Source organism: Phaseolus vulgaris, chromosome 10 (assembly GCF_051622355.1).
Source record: "Phaseolus vulgaris cultivar YP4 chromosome 10, ASM5162235v1, whole genome shotgun sequence".
In the NCBI taxonomy this organism is placed as follows: Eukaryota; Viridiplantae; Streptophyta; class Magnoliopsida; order Fabales; family Fabaceae; genus Phaseolus; species Phaseolus vulgaris.
The window spans coordinates 36413939-36437702 of NC_143507.1; the positions used below are offsets into that span (position 1 = coordinate 36413939).

Sequence of the window (23764 nt, forward strand, 5' to 3'; positions counted from 1 at the left end):
TTTTGTCGAAACAACCGATTGTTTACACTTAGGTGTTTTTGAATGGTGTTTCTGTTAAGTAACAAAACAACCGATTGATTCGAGGAAACAATCGATTGTTTGTTTTAAAACCATAACAGAAAAACTGTTTTCTTTGACTGAGCTTTAAATGCTTTAACTGAATACGTTCCAGTCATTAAATGCTTTGACCAATCTATTTTAAATGCAATTAAGAGTTTGTTAAGATTTAATAACAAACTATATTCTTAGATATATTATGAAAAACAGTTTTGATATATTAAGAATCTTGAAACAAAGTTTTAAAAAGAAGAAGAGTTTTTCAAGATATTCTGAGATTGCAAAAGAGTTGAGAGATTGATCAAAGTGCTGAATAGGATTCTCTTGTATTGATTTCAGATATTCATCTGTAACAAGTGTAATCTGTGTAAACTGCTGAACAATTCTGTTTGTGTGTGTTGCTGAGATTGGCTGTGTGTTCTTGAGGTGTTCAAGATCAGCAATCTTAGTGTTGGCCAAGGAGAGTGTGTTTCTTGAGGTATTCAAGGTCATTCTCTTGGTTATTATTGTAAGTGATCAAGGTGTGGTTGCTTAGTGGATTTCATTAGGGTTTCTGAGAAGACTGGATGTAGCTCTGGGTTGGAGTGAACCAGTATAAACAGCTGTGTACAATCTTTCTATCCTTAACTCTTTAATTTCAGTTTGTTTGTTGTTTTCTGGTATAAACAACCGATTGTTTCGAAGAAACAACCGATTGTTTTTCCTGGTATTTCGGTTTTGCTTGCTGTTTTGGTTAACTGAATTGCTTAATCATTTGATTTTTGAAATAAGTTCATTCTAGCTTTGAAAAGTTTGCGAAAACCCCTTTAAACCATTCACCCCCCCCCCCCCCCCCCTCTAGTTTAAAGCCATCTTTTCTAACAATTGGTATCAGAGCTTGGTTCTTGTAAGTCATTCAAGTTGATCCTAAAAATCTTTCAAAATGGCTGATAGACTACCTTTTGGGGAAGGTGCCTCAATAAACAGACCACCCTTGTTTTGTGGTTTGAATTACCAGTTTTGGAAAGTTAGAATGAAAATATTTATGGAATCTCTTGACAAAGGAATTTGGGATGCAATTGAAAATGGTCATTTTATTCCAACATTTGAAAAAGATGGTTCTGTCATTGAGAAGCCATGGTCTCAATGGACTGAAGCAGAAAGTAGAAAGGCCAAATTCGATTGCATTGCCAAAAATATTATAACCTCTGCTTTAAATTCTGATGATTTTTTTCAGGGTCTCACAATGCAAGTCATCAAAGGAAATGTGAGATACTTTGGAAATCACTCATGAAGGAACAAATGAGGTGAAAAGGGCTAGAAAGCATGCTCTCATCCAAGAGTATGAGATGTTTAGAATGCTGAAAGGTGAAACCATAGCTGAAGTGCAGAAAAGGTTTACACACATCATAAATCACCTTATGAACCTTGACAAGACGTTTGATAAAGAGGAGCTGAACATCAAGATCTTGAAATGTCTTGATAGAGGTTGGCAACCAAAGGTAACTACTATTTCAGAATCTAAAGATCTAACATCATTAAGTATTGCCTCTTTGTTTGGAAAGCTTAGGGAACATGAGCTAGAGATGAATAGACTCAATGTTCAAGAAAGTGAAGATAAGCACACAAGGAGCATAGCCTTGAAAGCATCCAAACATAAGGGAAAACAAGATTCAAGTGATGATAGTGATCATTTGATTTCTGAAATAAGTTCATTCTAGCTTTGAAAAGTTTGCGAAAACCCCTTTAAACCATTCACCCCCCTCTAGTTTAAAGCCATCTTTTCTAACAGTTTTTACCCATATGAACCTTATTCATGGGATCTCCAATCACAAAGGTTGGGTTTCTATCACTTGTTTGTTTGCAGGTGGCTTAAGTCCCATTCCCCTCGATGTTTCAAAAATCATTTTTCTCCCTAGGGGTTTTGTCAGAGGATCTGCCAAATTTCGTTCTGACTTGAAATAGTCAATAGAAATCGTTCCACTCTTTAACAACTGTTTCACCAAATTATCTCTCAATTGTATATGTCTATTCTTTCCATTGTAGCTTTTATTTTTAGCAATAGCTATTGCCGATTGACAATCACAATGCATTGATACAGATGGGGTTGGTTTCATTCCTAATGGAATGTTTGCTAAGAAGTTTTTCAACCACTCAGCTTCACTACCAGCCATTTCTAAAGCAACAAACTCAAATTCCATTGTTGATCTTGCAATAATAGTTTGCCTGGTTGATCTCCATGTAACTGCACCACCCCCAAGTGTAAATACATAACCACTAGTGGATTTTGTCTCATGTGAATTAGAGATCCAGTCAACATCACTGTACCCTTCTAGCACAGCGGGAAATCCACTATATTCAATGGCATAATCCATTGTCCCTCTCAAGTATTTCATGAGTCTTGCAAGTGCATCCCAATGATCCTGACTAGGACATTGAGTGTATCTACTCAATCTACCTAGTGCATAAGCAATATCTGGTCTAGAAAAGCTCATTAAATGCAATAAGCTCCCAATTATCTGGGCATACTGAGTTTGAGAAATAAATTCTCCTTTGTTCTTCTTTAATTTAGAATTAGCATCATAAGGGGTACTCACTGACTTAAAGTCATAGTAACCAAACTTCTTAAGAAGTTTCTCAGTGTATTTTTTTTGGGATAGTAATATACTATCTCCCTTCCTTATGATTTTAACTCCTAGAATCACACTTGCTTCACCCATGTCTTTCATCTCAAACTTAGATCTAAGAAACAATTTTGTTTGAAAACTATATCATTGCATGTACCAAAAATTAGCATGTCATCTACATACAAACATATAATGACATATTCACCATTTTCAGATCTAGAATACACACATTTATCAGCATCATTGGTAGAAAAACCTTCACAAAGTAACATTATCAAGTTTTTCATGCCATTGTTTTGGTGCTTGTTTCAAACCATACAAGGATTTTAAAAGTTTGCATACTTTTTCCTTTTGACCTGGAACTACACAACCTTCAGGTTGAGTCATATAAATTTCCTCTTCTAATTCACCATTCAGAAAAGTTGTTTTAACATCCATTTGGTGAATTACTAACTTATGGATAGATGCTAAGGCTAGCAATGCACGGATAGAGGAAATCCTAGTAACAGGTCAAAAAGTATCTAAGTAATCTATGTTATGTTTTTTAGTAAACCCTTTAACTACTAATCTTGCCTTATATTTCTCTATGGATCCATCAGGATGGTACTTCTTCTTAAAGATCCACTTACAACCAATGGGTTTTGTTCCTTTAGGCAGATCTACTAAGGTCCACGTATTATTTTTCTTAATTGAATCAAGCTCAGTTTTAATGGCCTTATCCCAATGTTTAGCATCAGGAGCACTAGTAGCTTCTAAAAAACTTATTGGATCATTCTCAACTAGATAAGTATAAAAGTCATCTCCAAAAGATGTTTCCTTTCTCTGTCTTTTACTTCTCCTAACATCCTCACTCAAGGTATCACTAGCACTATCTATAGGTTGTTCAGATGTACCACTACTCTTTAGAGGAAAGATGTGTTCAAAGAACTCAGCGTTTTTCGTCTCTACTATAGTGTTACGTTCAATTATATCACTATTAAGAACTAAAAACCTATAGGCAACACTATGTTCTGCATATCCTAAGAACATACAATCAGATGTTTTAGAGCCTATTTTCCTTTTCTTAGGATCATGTAACATCACTTTAGCTAAACACCCCCACACTCTTAGGTATTTCAGGTTAGGTTGATAACCTTTCCACAACTCATAGGGTGTTTTACCAGTTTTCCTATGTGGTATCCTATTTTGCAAAAAACATGTGGTAAGCAGAGATTCACCCCATAAATTATCAGGAGCATTAGAACTAATAAGCATGACATTCATCATTTCTTTAAGAGTCCTATTTTTCCTTTCAGCTACTCCATTAGACTCAGGTAATACGATGGGGTTACTTCATGAATAATACCTTCTTTTACACAATAATCATTAAATAAAACATATTCACCACCTCTATCTGATCTAATTCTCTTAATTTTCTTATTCAGTTGATTTTCTACTTCCGCTTTATAAGTTAAAAACATGTCAAAAGCTTCATCCTTATGTTTAATTAAATACACTTTGGTGTATCTAGAAAAATCATCTATAAAGGTTACAAAATAATTTTTACCACCTCTAGACATGGTTTGTTTTAAATCAGCAAGGTCGGTATGAATTAAACCAAGAATTTCAGTTTGACGTTCTACAGAGTGACATGTTTTCTTCGTTATTTTAGATTCTATGCATACATCACATTTACTATTTTGTTTGTCATGCATGTTGATTAATCCTAGTTGTTGCAATTTCATAACATACGAGGAATTCACATGTCCTAATCTAGCATGCCATATATCATACGAGTCAACAATATAAGCAGAAGATTCAGATTCATTCATAATTTCATAAATGTTCAATACAAAAAGGCCTTGATCACAATATCCCTTTCCCACAAAAACATTTTTTTTTGTCATAACAATCTTGTCAGATTCAAATGACACTTTAACCCCAACTTTGCTTAGCAATGCCACAGAGACCAAATTAACTCTAATTGATGGCACATGTAGCACATCATTGAAAGTCAGAGTTTTACCAGATGTGAGCTTCAGAAGAAATTTTCCTTTTCCTAGGACAGGAGTTTTCCTGGAGTCACCGAGATATACTTGTTCTTCTCCATCCCCCACACTTGTGTAAGAGGTAAACACATTTCTTTTTGCACATATGTGTCTGATAGCCCCAGAGTCTACCACTCATTTGCTCACATTTGTCACAAGGTTTACTTGTGAAACGACTGCCACAATAGTATCTTCCCCTTTGGCTAGATTTGCCTTAGGAGGATAGTCGTTTTTGGCCCTATGTCTGCACTGAGGTGCATGATGGCCTGGCTTTCCACAGACAAAGCAATTACCCTTTTTTCTTAAAAGTGGGGTTAGTTCCACTGGGACGAGAAAATTTATTATTAGGTTTCCTTTTGTGATCAAATTTTTTCTCGTACCTTTTTGGAGCTAGTTTGTCTTCTACCACGTTTGCTTTGGCAGACAAAGTTTTGGCCTTTGCAGCAGCGCACTCCTTCCTGTTTGTGTCTTCAATGATGATGTGGGTGATCAAATCTAATAGTGACATCTGTTTGTGTTTGTGCTTCAATTGTTGTTTGTAATCCGTCCAAGATTGCGGAAGCTTTTCGATCAAGAGTTCGGACACGAATTCCACTACAAAAAAAAATCACTTTTAGCGACCACCAAATTCAGTCGTTAACAGTACAATAATCGGTCGCTAAACGTATCTGCAACCAAAACAGTCACCAAATAAAGATGGAAGCGAAAACCCTAGTCGCAAAGCCTTTAGCGACCGAATTATAAAGTAGTCGCTAATTTGCAACTGATATTTCGGTGGCGAAATCGGTCGCAGAATATTTGGTCACCAAAGTTTAGAAACCAAATTAGCAACAGAAATTTCGGTGGCTAAATCGGTCGCAGAAAATTTGGTCACCAAAATTCAGAAACCAAATTAGCGACCAAACTTTTATAAAAAAATTGGTGGCTAAATCAGTGGTTGAAATAGAGGTGATAACGACCACCATTTTCGGTCGCTAATGGATTAAATTAATTAATTAAAAAAAAACTTTGGTGGCTAATTCAGTGGCTAGGTTTTTGGTCCCTCAGTTTCTCATCCCTGCCGAACTCGTTCCTTCTATTCTTGATCCTTGCCAAAATTAGTTACTCAGTTTCTATCAGTACGTGCTGATTTTATAGCTATTGGCGGTATTTAATAGGTGCTGGGGATTGGATAGTTTAGTGTTGGATCAGGTCTTGTACATGACAGCTTTTGCAGCAGCTGAGATTTAGATTTTATCATGTTCATATATACATGTTTATATATATCAGTATTACGCTAATTGCTTCATACACATTCATAATTTAATAGTTCATAAGAAATTGCATTGGAACATTAACTTGAGTAAAATATAGTAGAAAGTACTTGCAGACCTCCGTTCGCCTCTATTCATGCCTCTGCTCGCACCTCCACTCGCCTCCGTTCGCGCCTCCGTTCGAACCTCTGTTTGTCTCCGTTTGCGTCGACGCCCTCCACCCGCAGCTTCCTCCTCCTCCTTTTGCACCTTCGTTTGCACCACAATCACCACCTACAGCTTCCTCCTCCTTCTCCAATAGTTCTTTGTTTTATGAAAATTTACTCACTTCAATGCCCTAAAAGTCAACACCAACTCTCTGAAGCTAGAAGAAAAACATAGTGAGAGAACTTTCTTAAAATAATAATAATATTCAAGAATTTATGACACACAAATTTTTCAATAGATAAAATAAAATTGATTTTGAATCAACATCCCAATATTTTATCTAATTACATTATTTATTTTTTCAATTAGTAAAATAAAATTAATTTTGAATCAACATTTCAATGTTTTATCTAATTACATTATTTATTAATAGAAATGAATAAAACTATGTAGCCATACACATTCAAAAATAAATATTAAATAAGTATTTAAATACCCATGATAATAAATATGGATATTTTAATCACTTAATTATTTTTCATACTAATACAAATTTCATGGTTTCTAACTTACATATACTTATTATCTCTATTAATAATTTTTATTTAAACAACTTTTTTTTATAGAAACAAATAATAAAAGTGCTATTAATAAAAAAATATTAATAATTAAAAAATTATTTACAATTTAATTTTGAAAATTTATTTATTTTTATAAAATTAAAGTTATTTTGAAGAGATAGTTTTATTTAAATTTAATTATGTGGCGTAATTTATTTTTTTTTAAAGAATTAATTTTATTAATAATAATTTTTTGTTATGGAATTTTATTTATAATTTTTATTTGAGCTGATATTTTAAAAATAATATTTAATTAATTTTATTTAAATTTAAGGAATTACAAACTCATGACCACTCATGAATATATAGAATGTGATCCTTGTATAGTTTTTTAAAATAAAAATAAATTATTATTAGTAGTAGTAGTAGTAAAATAAACAATTATATTTAGCGACCAAAACAAATTCGGTGGCTAAAAAATAAATGTATTTGGTGGCTGATTTGGTGGAAAAAATAAACACTTATATTTAGCGACCACAAACAAATCGGTGGCTAAAAAATAAACAAATTTGGTGGCTATTTCGGTAGCAAAAATAAACAATTATAATTAGCGACAAAAAAAAAATCGGTGGCTAAACAATAAACATATTCGGTGACTAATTCGATGACAGAAAATAAGCAATAATAATTAGCGATCGAATTAAAATCGGTGGCTAATTCGGTCGCAGATATATTTTCCCAATTTATTCAAAACAGCCACCACTTTAGCGATCGATGATTTTGTCACTCTCATGTTCGGTCGTTGATTCGGTTGCAAAACTAACTAAGATTATTAATAATTCAGTTGGTCGCTATTTCGATCACAGATTTGACAATACAAGTATTCGGTGGCTAATTCGGTTGCAAATTGCGACCACCTATTTTCAATCGCTAAATTCGGTGACTAAAGTGTTATTTTCTTGTAGTGTTCATCCAGCAAGGTTATGCTTTCAGTTTTGATATCTTCAATCAACTTGTGATATTCGTTTATCTGGATTTTGATGTCTTTGCCTTCAATCATCTCCCAGCGGTAGTAGTTTGCAATTACGAACCTTTGTCTGACGATGTCTTCGACAGTATATTTGAGGATATGAGAATCCAAATATCTTTCGCATTCTTATAAGAAGCGTAAACATCGAACAGATCGGTAGATAACACACTGAGTAAAGTGTGACGACATACCTTATTTGCATGGATCCAATCGTCAACTTGTTTAGCAGTCGTGGTTGAGTTGGGTTTGGAAGTTGTAAGTGCAAGAGCAACTCCGTACATGTCCAATAGGGTGGACACGCGTTCTTGCCAATATCAGAAGTTCTGACCGGTGAAGACTTCAATTTTGGAGACATCCGGAAATGGTTTCGCAAAAATGGTTTGCGTTGTGGAAATAACATTTGACGGTCCCGTAGCAGTGTTGTTGTTGTTGTCCGTATTTTAGCCATAAGTCCTTATGATTTTAGTAAAATAGGCTTTAAAACGAACAAAAAGATTTCTCAAGGCATGACTGATCACTGTCCGTAAGGACTTATCCGCGGTGTATTGCGCAAGTCCCCGAGGATACAACAAGAACTTCCCGGTAATTTTCGAGGATCAGAACTAGCAAGTTTCTCTTTAAAAGAGTAATACCCAAATAGAACTCAGAAATATTATAATAATAAAATAATGAGGAGAGAGAAATTGAAAAGGGAAAATGGAGAAGGAAGAAGATGGTGAACGGAGGGTTTGAAGAAGATGAAGAGGTGAGTGATTTTGATGTGTTTTCTGAAGGGGGTGGAGCTCTCTTTATATAAGGAGAGGATCCAAGAGTCCGTTGCAACTTCCAGACCCACGTGCTTCCGTCCAACATCGCAACTGCGGTGGCAACGTTCTAAAATCCCGAAGGACCAGGCACGCGAGCGCGGAAGAGGAGCATCATTATTCAACTTTCGAAGGGCAAGGCAGTGTTTTCCCGGTCATGCGGCCATGATCTAGGGTGGAGAGGGCAATGAGTGCGAAAATCTCGATAAGTTCCAGTCTCTACTACACTTCCGAGATCTCTTCTAACGGAATCGAAAATCTAGGGTTTTCCACGCACAATCTGATTTCCGTTTCACACACTCTGTTTTTTGTTTTTATTTTGCTATATTAGGTTCTGTTTTACAACAATTTGTATACCTTGTATTCTTTCATTTTCTTTACATATCGTTCTCGTTGCTTAATGTACATGTTTTCACTTAATTCTCTGTGAAGGAAAAAAAATTGGACATCCAACTGAAAAATGTCACATCCTCTACATCTTACAAGTGTCACAATGATCATTATTGTATTCATGCGTGCAACATGGACAAAAACTTCAAAATAATCAATTTATTGTTGTCACTAATTAATTGTTACAACACTTCATTCACTACTTTAATCATGACAATGTACTTTGCTTAAGTGGTGGACAAGGTCATTACCTTATGTAGACTAACTTTATAGTTGATAGTAGTCCCATATGCAATGAATACACATCTTGGAAAGATTTGTGTCCAAACACCCAACATAGTTTGAATTAACAAATCTTTCCATTGGAGTGTCACTTACATATCGTCTACCTCCACTGTAAACTAACATTATACTAAGTGACCCTTCTAATATTAGATGATCCATTTAAGATTTTGCCCATGATTTGACATGAAAATGCTAACAACATTAATGTAGGTACATTTGACTCCATAAGGGGGATGAATGGAGCTTTAAACTCTTTTTGCAACGGATAAATAGACTGTCTACAAGATCATATCGGGTATCGTCTAATAGATTGTCTAGTAGAAGTGTTTTTATAGGACCATCTAACAGACTGTCTATTAGTACAAACTAAAACATAAGCAAAACTAAAAGTAATTGAGAGTTTAACATAAGGGTTTATCCTGGTTCACCCATCCTTGACTATGTCTAGCCCCTTAAGCAATTGCTTAAGAGCTTTTACTAACCAACTAGTTAAAATAAGTATTTTCGCCTCTCCAAGTTACAACAAGTATTCACACCTCTCTAGGTTACACCTTTTTAACCTCCCCCTAAATTAAAAACACTCGAAAGAAAAACAATAAACACTCTTAAAGAGAGCACAAAGAAATCTCACATGGGTGTAGTTTGACAAGGTGAAGGATTACAATGGTTTCGCACTCAGTCCGAAAAAGTAAATATTATGACTAGATTAGACACTCATTTCAACTCTTAGTAAATTCAACAATATCACAATTTATGTTTTTGTTCCTTAAGGACCTCTGGTGATTTATAATCGTCTTCCACCAAAGTTGCTTCACTAGACATAAATGACTTATCTATACTAGACAGTCTACTAGATCCACATAATTTTTCAAGGTTGTTAGCCTTCTTCTGTTATTTATGACAAAACCTTTTAGTGTGACCTTCTTTCATGCAATGGAAACATCTTATATTCGATGCATCTCCACCATTGCAAGACTTTGACTTTGACTTCCTCTATTATCACTAATAGATGTTATTTCTTTGTTACAAGGTCTTCTCCACCACTAGACACCTTAACTTCAAACTTTTCATTTAATTTTATCGAGCTAAAAGCTTCTTAAACCTCCTCAAGAAAAAAGTCTCTCTTCCACACAACAAGTTTCCTTATAATGATCATGCATCTTAAGCAACAAACACAACAACAATGACATTAGATCCTCATTATCAATTTGAATGTCAATGTTCTCCATATCTTGAATCAACTTATTGAATTCACCAATTGTTCGTTGATTACCTTTTCACCATTATATGAGTACAACACTTTCTTTAGAAATACGAAATTTATCGAAGATTGTGTCATGTACAACTGAGCTTTATCAACGATCCCGTTGTAATTTTCTCCTTCAAGACTTTAGAACCATCGGAATATGAGTCTTCTCCAATAATGCTTTCTCATCCTTTTTCTCATGACTATGTCAAGTCTAATTCACCTTTTAGTGCTTTAACGAAACTTCATTAAACGATAAAAGTACACATCTTCAAATGTCATTAAACCAAAAAGATACCCATCTTCAAGTGCTATAGTCCAAAACATTTCAATCTTAGATGTTTTTTTTATAAACTGTAATTTTTATTCAATATAAGAATCTAGATGCATACATACATATATATATATATATATAAAAGGGTGGCATGGTAGAATATTATTTCTTTTAAAATACGAGTATTTATATTCACATTTTTACAATATTAAAATAATGTAATTTAAAAAAATATATTTCTATAAGAATAATTTAAAAATTACCATATATAATAGTTATTTTTTAATGAAGAAATTATATAGTTACTTTGCACAAAGACATTATACTGTTACCATTTTATTAAATAAGAAAAATATTTTTATTTTTTGAAAGGTGAAACTATATAATTAAAACATATATAAAAAGTAGTTAAAAATTAATATAAATTTAAATTATGTGAAATAACATATTTTTAATATGATTTTTATTTCATAACATTAATGATTAAAAATATAAATATGAAAATTTAGTACTTTTATGAAACAATTGTTATTGTAATTGTAATTCAACTTTGTTATATAATAGTTGCATATAATAACATCATTTTAATTTTAATGCGATTTGTGAAGGCAAACGTTTTAGCTTCTACATATAAAGTGGAGGAAGTCATTTTTTTTATCAGCAAATAATAAATTGAATTGAAAAAGGGATACTTCATGGATGTCTCAACCCTTATATACAACTCCCATTTAGCTAACATTTACCCATGAAGTTAAATTCCCTGCATGTGTAACAACATCTTCACAGGTAAAACATATACATGGTTCCCTCCTCACCCTCTGTGACCTTGACATAACCCAGAGCATGAAACAACAATAACAAGTAATATTGTATTATACATCTGGATTCTTCTCATTTAATTCATGATTTTCTTGTTGTTCTTTAATGGTAGTTATGCAGTTTGGTGGCCTTGACTTGACTACACCACACTATCTCCTCTTTCATTAGTCATGCTAGCCTTCTTGCTGCTACTCACTATTGTTGCTGCTATGAGTTATGCGGCTTTTTTGGATAATGCAGAGCCTTGGCAGATTGTTAAGAAACTGACGGAAGAAAGGATGGACCGACCCACCACATTCTAGATCCTTCCTCTGTACCCAACCTGATAGCCCAACTTTGTATTGGTTATTTTCTTCTTCCATTGTACTTCACAGTCCCATCCTTCCGCTCCTTCACATCCTGCATATATGAATAACATTTCCTAGCATTTAGCTAAGACAGAGTCATATTACTCAGACTACAAGCAGTTCACACAACCACATTTTTTAGACCCTTGTATTCATTCTTAGTTGACCCAATCCCCATAGTCTACCCCCCATCCCCACCCATCAGTAGTGTATTACATTGTCACTTCATCCTGTACTTTAGTCATAACCAAGATTTGAGTTGTGCTAAATGAAAGATTTCCTCGACATGGACTTTACCCTGCTTAAATACTATTATGTTTCTTTGTTCCCAAATACTCCACAAACTATGGCCGCCCGTACACCTTTCTTCACAAGATTTTGTTTAGAGTTGATGTGATCTAGATAAAAGCTCTCAAAAATTTTCCTAAGGTTATTATGTTGAACGAATATAATTCCTATCCACCTATAGCAGTTGTTCCATACCATATGTGCATACCTACATTCCAAAAACATGTGTTGGGTTGATTCTACCCCATCCTGACATAGTGCACACACTAGCGTGTTTGGCAAAACACCCCTCCTTGATAAATTCTCTCTTGTTGGTAATCTATTTAGTAAGATCCTCCAAACTACAGTTAGCACGTTCGGGTAGGCTCTAGCCATCCAAAGTTGATTAAAGAACGAGTTAACGTAGTTACTGTCTCGATTACTATTTATAATGCAATCGTATGCTTCACATTTTTGTAAGTGGAGGGAGTTTAGGATTTAGGGTTGAGGGAGTCATAATTTGTGTTATATTATAACTTCACATTTTTGTTTAAAATATATTTCAAATTTCTTTATTAAACTCAAAGGATTTGAGTTATAATATGATTGGTAAATTAGGATAAGATTGATAAATTAAGGTGTTGCGTGTTAGAAGTAACATACATTATCTTTGTTCGATAGTTAAATTCAAATCATCTATGATTTTTTAATGGAAACATTCATATTTTATTTTTTAGCACTAATTCGCCAGCAGTTGCATAAATTATTTATTCTATATTAAAAATTATTTTCTTACATAATGATAATATAAGGTTTCATTAATTTTTAAGTTCTAATAAATTTAAGAATTTTTAATTGAATTTTTCTTAAAAACTTTTATTTATTGAATGTTTAAAATTGTTATATTTTTTAACTGAGTATATAATATTTGATTTTCTTGTCAAATGTACTCAAGTAATTGTTGTGTTGATTGCTGCTTACTTGTTATAATAAAATAATAATAAAAAATATGATATAATTATGTTTTAAATTTCTCATAAATTTGTTGTTGAGTGCATGCATTTTTTTTTAATTGAATATATCATTAATTGGGATTATATAATTGTTTGATTTCGTCAAAAAAAATGTCCTACCAAAACAATAAGCAACATAAAATTTTACATCTAAACTTTTAATACGTGGCAGATTCTCCATGCACCATATCATTTTTAACTAGCACCCAATCACACATAGAAAATCTACCCTTAATGAATCATAGAAAAAGTTCAATTTACCCTTAATGAATCTTAAAATGTGATAGGCACCCAGTCTCATGCACCCAACCCTATTCTTCTTCTTGTTCATTTGTGCTTGAAGCAGCCGCAACCATCCTCAGCCACCGTCGTCTCCCTTGGTTTCCTTCACTATCAGTGAGCTTCATCATCGCAGGCAGAGCAGCAATCGTCACCGTCATCTTCTGAAGTCGGAGAAGAAACCATCGTCAGAGAAAGGTACTATGTCATGCCTACCGAATATTTTTATCCGTAATTCATTATTGAGTTCCGCACGTTTTTATCCGTAGTTTACTATTGCATTTCGGATATTTTTATCCGCAGTTCAGGACTGGGTTCCGGATATTTTTATCCAAAGTTGGGCACTTGACTTCCAGATTTTTTTATCCGCAGTTGTGGAAGAATGGCCTCCAGATATTTTTATCCGCAGTGGAAGAATGGCCTCCGGATATTTTTATCCGCAAGAGACATTTGACTTGTGGATAATTTTTTCCGTAGTGTTGTTGTTGTTCTGCGCAAGACAAGGGCATAATGGGATTTTAAAAAGTTTGTCAGGTGCCAGTCACAATTGATCGGGTGCAGGAAGCAATTGCCTTAATATGTTTATTACTAATTTTTATAAAATGGACGCGCTACGGGCCGAAAGCCCGGCCCGCCAGAGGCCCAATGCCTACTCACTCTCTGCATACATTTCCATTTCATCCTGTAACACCACACACACTCCAACAATGGCGGATGCACTTCCGCTCTCTCACGCCACCCAACAATTGAAGCAAATCGCCATCGACTACACTCCCGAGGCCTGTTCCCACTGTGCCATCTCCGACACCATCACCCTCACCTACGACATCCGCGGCGGCGCGCGGTGGCGCACGCCCACCCGCTTCCACTCGGGCTTCTTCTCCGCCCTCATCAAGTGCCCCGAGGGCGACACCAACGGTCTCAATTTCAACCTCTACCTCTCCTCCCAGGAGGGCGACAAGTCCCAGGACGAGATCGACTTCGAGTTTCTGGGCCGCGACAGGACCCTCGTACAAACAAACTTCTTCTCTGGGGGCGCGGGGAACAACGAAAGGATCCACCATCTGGGGTTCGACGCCTCCGAGGGGTTCCACGAGTACGCAATCGCGTGGGGGAGGCAGACGATCGAGTGGCGCGTGGATGGAGAGGTGGTTAGGAGGGAGGAGAGGAAGGAGGGAGAAGGGTTCCCTGAGAAAGCTATGTTTTTGTACGCTTCGATTTGGAATGCTAGTGGGATCAGCGATGGGAAGTGGTGTGGGAAGTACTGTGGGGCTGATGAGCCTTATGTTTGTGTTATAAGGACATTCGTGTTCCTGTTGCCACTGCTGTTGACCATGAGTGAGTTCTGCTTTTGTGACTCTGAATCTTCTGGGTTTGTGTTCTTTTCTTTTCTTGCAAGTGATGTTGATGGAGAATGTGGTAATGCAAGTTCTTTAGGGTATGTTGGTTAGGGTTGGATTCAACTTACATGTTAAAAATAAGAATTATTAAACTCATATGAAAAATAAACCACTGTCTAATATGAAAAATAAAAAATATTTAAAGTAATAATCAACCAAGAAACCTAATTAACATGCTGAGAGTGGATGTTTTTGATATGGAAAAGTTATGGATTTTCTTATCTGGTTGGCCTGTCCATAACATGTTAACATTCTCATTATTGACTAAATTGATTTTGACAAAAATTTACTTATATTTTACCACAAATATCTAAGTGTTTATATTAGTTGATGGCTAAGTTCTGGTAATGAGTAAATTAGTTTAAATGGTAGATTAGATATGTAAATCAAAATGTTCATGTTGGTGAAACCCTCAAAATGGGTATTTTTTCCAACTTTATGATTTAGATTGATTACATCAAAATGAATATGAAAGTGTTTATATTTGTTGATAATCATATGAGGCTAACTTTAGGTAATTAGCTAAATCCACTCAAATAGTGGATCAAATATGCAAATTAAAATGTTGTTTTTTCCCCAACTTTATGTTTTTGATTGATTACATGAAAAAAAATATGAAAGTGTTTACATTTGCTGATAATCATATGAGGCTAACTTCAGGTAATTAGTTAAATTAACTCCAATATAAGATATGCAAACAAAAATGTTGAACTTATTGGTGAAACCTTCTCAAAATGGGTATTTTCCTCAACTTTATGGTTTTGATTGATTACATGAAAATAAATATGAAAGTGTTTATATCAATCATATGAGTCTAACTTCATATAATTAGCTAAATTGGTGAATCAAATATGCAAACTAAATGTACAACTTCTTAGTGAAACCTTTAAAAAGATCTTTTCTCCAACTTCTTAGGTAATTCTTTGTTTTTCTAGACATTACTTTTTTTTTTGAATAATCTCCTTTGAGAAACAAAATTATTATGACAAGAGAAAGATCTAATTATGGTTTGGTATAACTCCAATTGTGTGTGAAACTCTTCCTTTGATTGTTGTCTTTTTTTAAGTGTGAAATACATTATCTTATTCGAAAAACCTAAGTTTTTTTTATCTATAATACCTTTTAAGTCCTTAAATTGATAAGGAATGAATTCTATTTGAGTCAATTCAACACAATATTTTCTAAAATAATGTTGATTATGGTGATGCACACGCTTATCTTGTTCCTAACGACTTTAGATATGAAAATTGCAGAGGGAGTAAAGTGAAGTTAGCTAGTTATATACACATGGAATGTTAAACTTTTAACTGAAACACCATTTAGATCCTGATTCTGAAAAGAAAACCATATCAAATAGGAATGTTCTTAAAAATGGAGTGTTTAATTTCTATGCATGATCTAAACATAATGACACAATATACTAATATTATTTTATTAAATCATCTTAGCACAACTTCTTAAAAAGCTTTGATCATAATTTAATTGAGGCGATAAAATAATATATGAGATTCATAATACTACCTCCTTGTTCTTTTAAAAAAAATTTATACACTTTATAAGAGTACAACCAATTGTATGCGTTAAGAACAATTTTGTTTTACACTTTTAATTCATGATTAAAAATATAATTAAGTCATTGATAACATAATTTATTCTCATTGATGGAATAAATTTTAAATATTTTTTAACGATCATTTAAGCCAATTAAATTTATGGACTTTGTAGAATACATTTTATTTTTTTTTTGTCTATAATAATTAAAATTAACTAATTAATATCTAATTAGATATGCATTTGTTATATATATAAAATTAAATTTAAAACTTTGCAAACATTTTATTCAATAAATAATATTTAACTAAAAAATTTTGAGTATAAATATTGAGCATTTTAAAAAAATATTTTCTAATATATATATTTTTCTCAAATCATCATGCTTAATCAAGTCAATATTTTATATATTTTAACTAGTTAATTAGATAATGTTTCTTGTAAAATGAATGGAAAACTATTTTTAATATATTAAGTTACTAAATATTACGACCATTAATTGAAATTATAATATTCTATGATTTCAATTGAAATTAGAAGAGTTTACTATTTAAAAAATTTATTATATATTTACATATTTTAAGTAATAATGAAAATTAAATTTATTAAATTTTAATTTTATAAAAAAAATATTAATATTATATACATATAATATTAAATAAAAATAGAAATGATATAATGAATTGTCCCATTTCTCTTGTAATCTAGACTAAACAAGTTAGATAACCTAATAAACCTTATACGAAATGAGTTAAATAAATTAATAGACTAAATATATTATCTCACCATCACTAATTTTCACTAATTTGATCTCATCTAACACATGCATAAGCTACCTCTTGATTAATTTTACCAACAAAATAACACTTAAAATAAGTAAAAATACTTTAGACACTACATAAAAAAAAAATCACCATTATTTTAAAAGTAACAATATGATTCTTTAATTTATGCTTTGACAAAAGAAGGATATTTTTTTTTTAACTTTCAAATAATGAAAAGACATTGAGTGTTAGTTATTCTTTAACTTTATATCTTAATCTAATTATTAAAACTATCAAATTAAGAAAATATAAAAATGTGAAGATAAGAATAACTTTTCCAACAGAAAGAAACCTCAACATCTGTAACCAATTGACTTGCAGAAACACTGAAATACTTTCTCAACATCATTATATTATTATTAGTATTTCTACTGAAACTTTCAGAGGTGAACTTGAAGAAATTAGCAACAGTGAAATTCCTGAAAGTTAAATTATCCTAAAGTCTTGAGACACACAAAGAAAAAGAAAGAGACAAGGCAAATACAGAGTTGTCAGAATCTCAACCTTAAAAACTATGTTGTCCTTTCTCCACACCATTGAGATCAATTGCTGCCAAAAACCATAAGAATTTCGACATCCACCATCTTCTACGCCTCAACCCTTCGATTTGTCGTTAGACGGTCAAATCATGGCGTGTACCCCACCAAGAATATGATTCCAATAAACAACACAATGAAAAACGAACGTCCTTCTTCCACATCTCTCCCGTCTCTTCCCCACCATCCATCTTCTCTTTCTCTTTGGCTCACACCAAAGCCACTTGGATTCCATAAAAAATTTTAAAAAATCATATTTTTACTTTATTTTTCTCAAGAGTTCTCATTTGGGTGTCAATCATTTTTTCTGTTTTCCTTATTTATCATGCTATTTATCTCTTGAAACCTGTGGGTTATGTGAAACCTGTGTGCACTCTGCTCTAATGTTATATATTTGAAGTGGGTGCCATGTTTTGGTGATTCTTGTTCTGTTCTTTGTTTTAGCTTCTGGGGTTTGTGGCTTGGTTTTGAAGATTGGTTGGGGGGTGGATATACGTACAATGGGTTTTGATACCAATTTGGTGACTACTATCATTGGGTTTGGGTTGAGTGCAAGTTTCATTGTCTTCGTTTGCTCAAGAATAATTTGTGGAAGACTACAAGAGCGTGTGGGAGTACCAAGTTTATATGAAATTGAACCAAGAACAGACATAGAACGGGTAATTTCTCTCTTCTTCCTTTGAGTTCATTTTGCTAGTTAACTATAACATGATTAGTGATTGAGAATGAAACAAAATATTGAACTCTTATTAGTTACAAAGTTATGGCTTTCAATTGTGCTTATCTTTCTAAACTTCATTTGAGAAAATGATATATAGCAGCATAACAAGTCCTTACTGTGATTCAGGTGTCATTCAATTTTGTAGAGGAAATATGTGATGAAAAATTTCAATCAGATAAAGAAATGGATGCTTGGTATTAATTAGCATTTATACTTCCTTTTAAAGCTAAGAACTTTTGGTTTGCATGTGTTCTGTTCATGTTGGGTGCTTCAGATTTTAACTTCTGCACTGTTTACTTGACAGCCAGAATTTCATGGTAATGACCCTGCACCTGCTTTTGTTGCTGCAATCCCCACTTTGAGTTTCAACCATGAAGCCTTCGTTTCAACGGGAAGCACACAGTTAAGTCTAGTTTATAATCAATGTTCTTAAGTCTTGCTGTATTTTATCCTTTATTTTGAAGCAGATATTTTCTAATGGGAATCAAAATGTTGATAAATCAGTGAATTTGGTTGTGCAGGTGTGTGATATGTTTGGCAGAGTACAAAGAAAAAGAACTACTGCGCATCATACCAAAATGTGGCCACACTTTTCACCTTTCTTGCATTGATATGTGGCTGAGAAAACAATCCACTTGTCCAATGTGTCGTTTGTCACTGCAAAATTCTTCTGATTCAAAACATGTGAGTCATGTAACATTTACCATTAGACAGTCTCTGGCTGAGTCCAATACTTCAGAAAGGAACATAGACAGTGACAGACAAATTGAACCAAATTCTATGATATCTCTGCAAAGTTTGGGAGAACTAGAAGGTAGATAGGATGATAGAAAGCAAATTTGTGCCTAATATTCTGTGTATGTAAAGGAACATTGCTAGTAATTCTCTCTAGATACTAACAACACACTTTTTTTTATAAGTTTGTTTGGTGAATTTTGTTTGAGTACTGAATAATTCTGAATCCTTTCTATCTATAGCAGAGAGATAAAAATGAGAGCAAAACAACTTATGAAGTAGCATTAAAAAATGGTACAAGGTAGTGAAATAAATTAATCTAAAGATTGAATAAATAAATAATAGAAAAAGTGTGTGCAGTGTAGGTGTATATATGATGAGCTCGTGGAAGAGAAAAAAAAACATATTAAGTCAGAAAAACTTTTTATAAGATAAAACAGGAATTTTTATTTTATATTTAACTATCCTTATTTATATTAAAAGTCATTGTAATTTTTATTTAGTTTTGTTTTCAGATATCAATATTTTTTTAAATCTTCTAAAAAATTTAAAATTAAAGAACAATTTATACTCATAGAATTCCTCTATAAAACCTCACAAATAGAACATGTGTAAAGTATTCATTACAAATATAAAATATAAGTATAATATACTCATTTTGTTATTAATTTTACTTATAACTTAATTTTTATATAATGTAAACAATATTACATAAAAAAATAAAATTATTAATTATTTTTCTTTTACTTATTATTATCACTCACTCATTATCATACAAACTACATTTGGCGAGAAAAACTTACTTAAAAATAGCAATAATGAAAAATTAATATAAAAAAAAGTCATTTTGTATGAAAGAAATGTATAAAGGAGGTGATGAATAGCTAAAGGAACAGAAAATTTGTCTATATGAATAATGATTATTTAATCTAATATTTACATTTAATTTCTGTTAAACTTTCAATGTGTTAATAGATATTTGATGATAGAAGCATATTTATAATTTTTGTTTTCTTTTTCTAACAAGAAGTTGTTCCTACTTTTAAGATCTTTGAACATGTAAGGTGTCATTAATAAAATAATCTTACATAATCTGTGATGGTCTTTTAGTATTTTTTTTTCATATCCAGACTTATCAATATTTCTTTCTTCAAACAATAAATTAAACATATTTAAGACCTAAATTTTCTGGCCAGATTTTATTTTTAAGGTATCATTCTTAGCATCCCCACATCTTGTATAATTGCGAAATACACAATTTGATATTAATTCTGAAATATATAATTAAAATTGTAAAAATACACAATTTGTAATAAATATAAGTATATTTAATTTATTTGGAAACATTCTGAAATATATAATTAAAAAGTTATATCAAATTGTGTATTACATTTTACATTAATTGTTTAGACAACTAATATGTAAAACATGCTTATTAAACTAATCAATGTAAAATATATTTTTTTTTACTAATATTGTCTTCTAAAATAAATAAAACAATAAGAATAAAGAAGATTACAAGATATTTTTTTTATACATGAATAATTTAGCGAGAGTACATATTTCCACTTTGATCAACACATAAATTAAAAATGAGAATATCGAAAGCAAACTCAAAAAAAGTAATAGGTGAGTTCAAAGATAAGAATAATTCATATTTTGCAAGGTCATCCTACAGAATTAGTCTCTCTAAACACATGGTTCCAACAAATGTAATCAACTTTAGCACCATCTGAATTATAGAAGACACAACAGTGTAGAAAGAATGAGTTTGTTTGATGAGTCCCAGTTGATAAGTTGGACAACTGTTTGAGAATCACTTTCAACAATCAAAATTTTATACCCCATTAATATGGCTAGTTCCATTCCAATTTTGATTGGGAATAATTCAGCCTCTGTTGACCCAACTCTTAAGGCAGTAGAGAAGCCAAAAAGAAATCATTCACAATCTCTAACAACACCTCCTGCACTAGCCTTTCTTCCATCAAGAGTGAAAGCTCCATCACAGTTAATCTTAACAAATCATTTGGGAGGTAGTATCCAATAAACTAATCTTGTGAAATTTGGATTGTCCTACAAAAGTTTGTTTATTTGTTGATGAATAAATTATAAGATATAAAAATATAAAAAATGGATTGCACGATAAACTTTTAATATCTCACTAAAAATTAATAATAATATGAAAATAATATAAAAGAACTTTTATATTGAAAAACAATTACAAAAGAATCTACATAAATCAGACATGACAAAAGAATCTAAAGAAATGAGACATGATTTATGTTAAACAACAATAACAATGTTAGTCTCTTTTCTTAAACTAAGAAGGAACATACTTTGTTAGAATTAAATAAAATAATGTTTGACTAATGATTTTTTAAGAAATTTGTATATAATCAATATGTATTAGCATGTTAATACAAAAGGCTACAAAAAATTAAGAGTAACGTACTCGTCAGTGTTATAGTTGTTGTTGGTGTCAACCCACCAATGTAAATTTGGACATTCTTCATCATTTGGACAATTACCATTTATCTAATACTGACATGTAGTTGGTGATGACTTTTGAGAGATCTTAGTTTCTACCTTTATCGTTGTCTCTGAAACTCTTGTAAAGAAATGACTCTTTAATCCAATTTAAAGTTAGACGAGTCTTATTGGTATAGATGGATTTATTATATAGATTTTTTATAACCTTATTTTCGTTTAGGTTTATGATTATCTTCTATCCTAACCTTAACTAATATTATTTATTTATTGGTGATTGATAAATATATTAGACATTTAAGTCTCCTAACAAATTCATTAATTATTAAAATGGATAAGATAATAACTTATTTTTAATAATACCATCCCATAATTAGATATTATATTTTTAACAATTATAAAAGATATTTATTTATTTAAAGACAATTGTTAATCTCTCATTAAAATATAATTAGAAACAATTTCTTTAATTACTTTTAATATATTTTAGAGATAGTTTTTTACTTAAAAAAAAGTCTATTTACTAATATTGTTTCTCACATATTCTTTTGCATGGATAAAAATGTTATTTTTCATAAAATATTTTCCACCTACTGTTTTGCATAGTAAAAAGGATATTTTTTTCACTCGTGAATACAATCCCCGAAGCTTTCCTAGTCAATATCACCTTCATAGCATTTTGTGTCATCTTCATTATTTTTAAAATATCCAAAATACTCTTGATTTCATTGATGATTTTTATTTTTAAATGAGTGATCCATAAAATTTTGGATTATAAAATTTGAAAAGTATTTTTGAATTAGAAATTTCTTTTAATTCTATAATCAAGAATGAATTTCTTTAAAAATATATATTACAAATTATGGAATCCAGAATGTATTTTTGGATTACAAAATTTCCAAAAGATATTTATGGATTACAAAATTTGGAAGGAATTTCTAGATTCAGGAATACCTTCCGAATTCTGTATTCAAAATGTATTTTTTTAATGAAAAAATAATCAAATAGTAAATTCAGGAGGTGTAAATAGAAAATAATACATTTTTGAATTGTAGAATCCAGAATGTATTTTTTTAAGAAAAAAAATGATATTTTTACCTAACCTAAAGGGTGCCAAGAGAAGTTATGGAAGTGCAAGAAGAAATAGTCAAACTTTTAACATCATATTGATTGCACAATCAAGAATCAACCCAACTAAAATGTCGAAGTGCGTGGTTGTGGGTCTTTCTTCCAGCACCCCTACATTTTTTTAAAATACCAAAATTAGCCTTGCCACTTTTATTTGAAAAGGCATTGTCGATGACTTCCATGGCTACCCTTGTTTTTTTTGGTTGATTATTGATGTTGGTGGAGGGTGCTTTAAGCTTCAAGGAGCAAAGGTGGAGCTGTGGTTACCGTTTTGAAGTTTTGGTTGGCTTTTGGAGGTAGGAACTAAGTTTTGTGACGGTATTATGGACTAAGCAATCACAACTAATCACCCAAAAACAAAAAACTTTCATCACCCAAAAATACAAGCTCATCCAACCAAAAATTTACACAAAACCTCACCCAATAAAAACAATACATAAAATAGGAAAAAACAACACAAAAATCAATTTAGATGTGCACTACCATTTTTCTTTTGAAGCCTGAGTCCATTTAGATGGCCCAATACTTTTTGCTATCTACCATCCTTGTTTTATACACCCACCAACTTTTCTTTTCTAAAAAAAGTATACAATCTTCGAAATTAAAAAACAAAATATCAAACTTCTTTCAAATTAGTTTAAAGACCCAAAACTACGTGATCTCTCATTTTCTATTACGAAAAAAATACATAGAGAAAGGTCTACCATTTTTAGGTTCACTTTTAAAAAAGTTTAGTTTCATTTTTTTTTTCAAGAGCCCACTAGCTCAAACATTCTCAAATAATTTAACCCTTAGAACTATCTAAACCTTAATTTTCAGTTAGGAATGGTAGTGTACGTAAGACGAGAAAATTATCAAATAAAATCTAATTTTTAAAAACCAAAATAATTAGTTACAATAATAAATAAATTAGATATCATTTTTAAACTAAAATAAAAAATAGTTTTTAAATTAGTTTATATTATTGTTAAATAGTTTC

At 31.9% G+C, this 23764-nt stretch overlaps 2 protein-coding genes across 2 annotated transcripts; both read left to right on the forward strand.

Moving 5' to 3' along the window:
* The first annotated feature begins 14110 nt into the window (after positions 1-14110).
* On the forward strand, positions 14111-14854 carry LOC137817980 (uncharacterized). The gene has a single exon (XM_068621206.2). The coding sequence runs from the start codon at positions 14111-14113 to the stop codon at positions 14852-14854; it is 744 nt and encodes a 247-aa protein (XP_068477307.2).
* A 3025-nt stretch (positions 14855-17879) lies between these two features.
* LOC137818916 (E3 ubiquitin-protein ligase ATL59) lies at positions 17880-19368 on the forward strand. The gene is made up of 3 exons (XM_068622571.2): positions 17880-18373; positions 18740-18837; positions 18957-19368. The coding sequence occupies exons 1-3, from the start codon at positions 18215-18217 to the stop codon at positions 19255-19257; spliced, it is 558 nt and encodes a 185-aa protein (XP_068478672.1). The 5' UTR covers positions 17880-18214; the 3' UTR covers positions 19258-19368.
* Positions 19369-23764: the final 4396 nt, after the last annotated feature.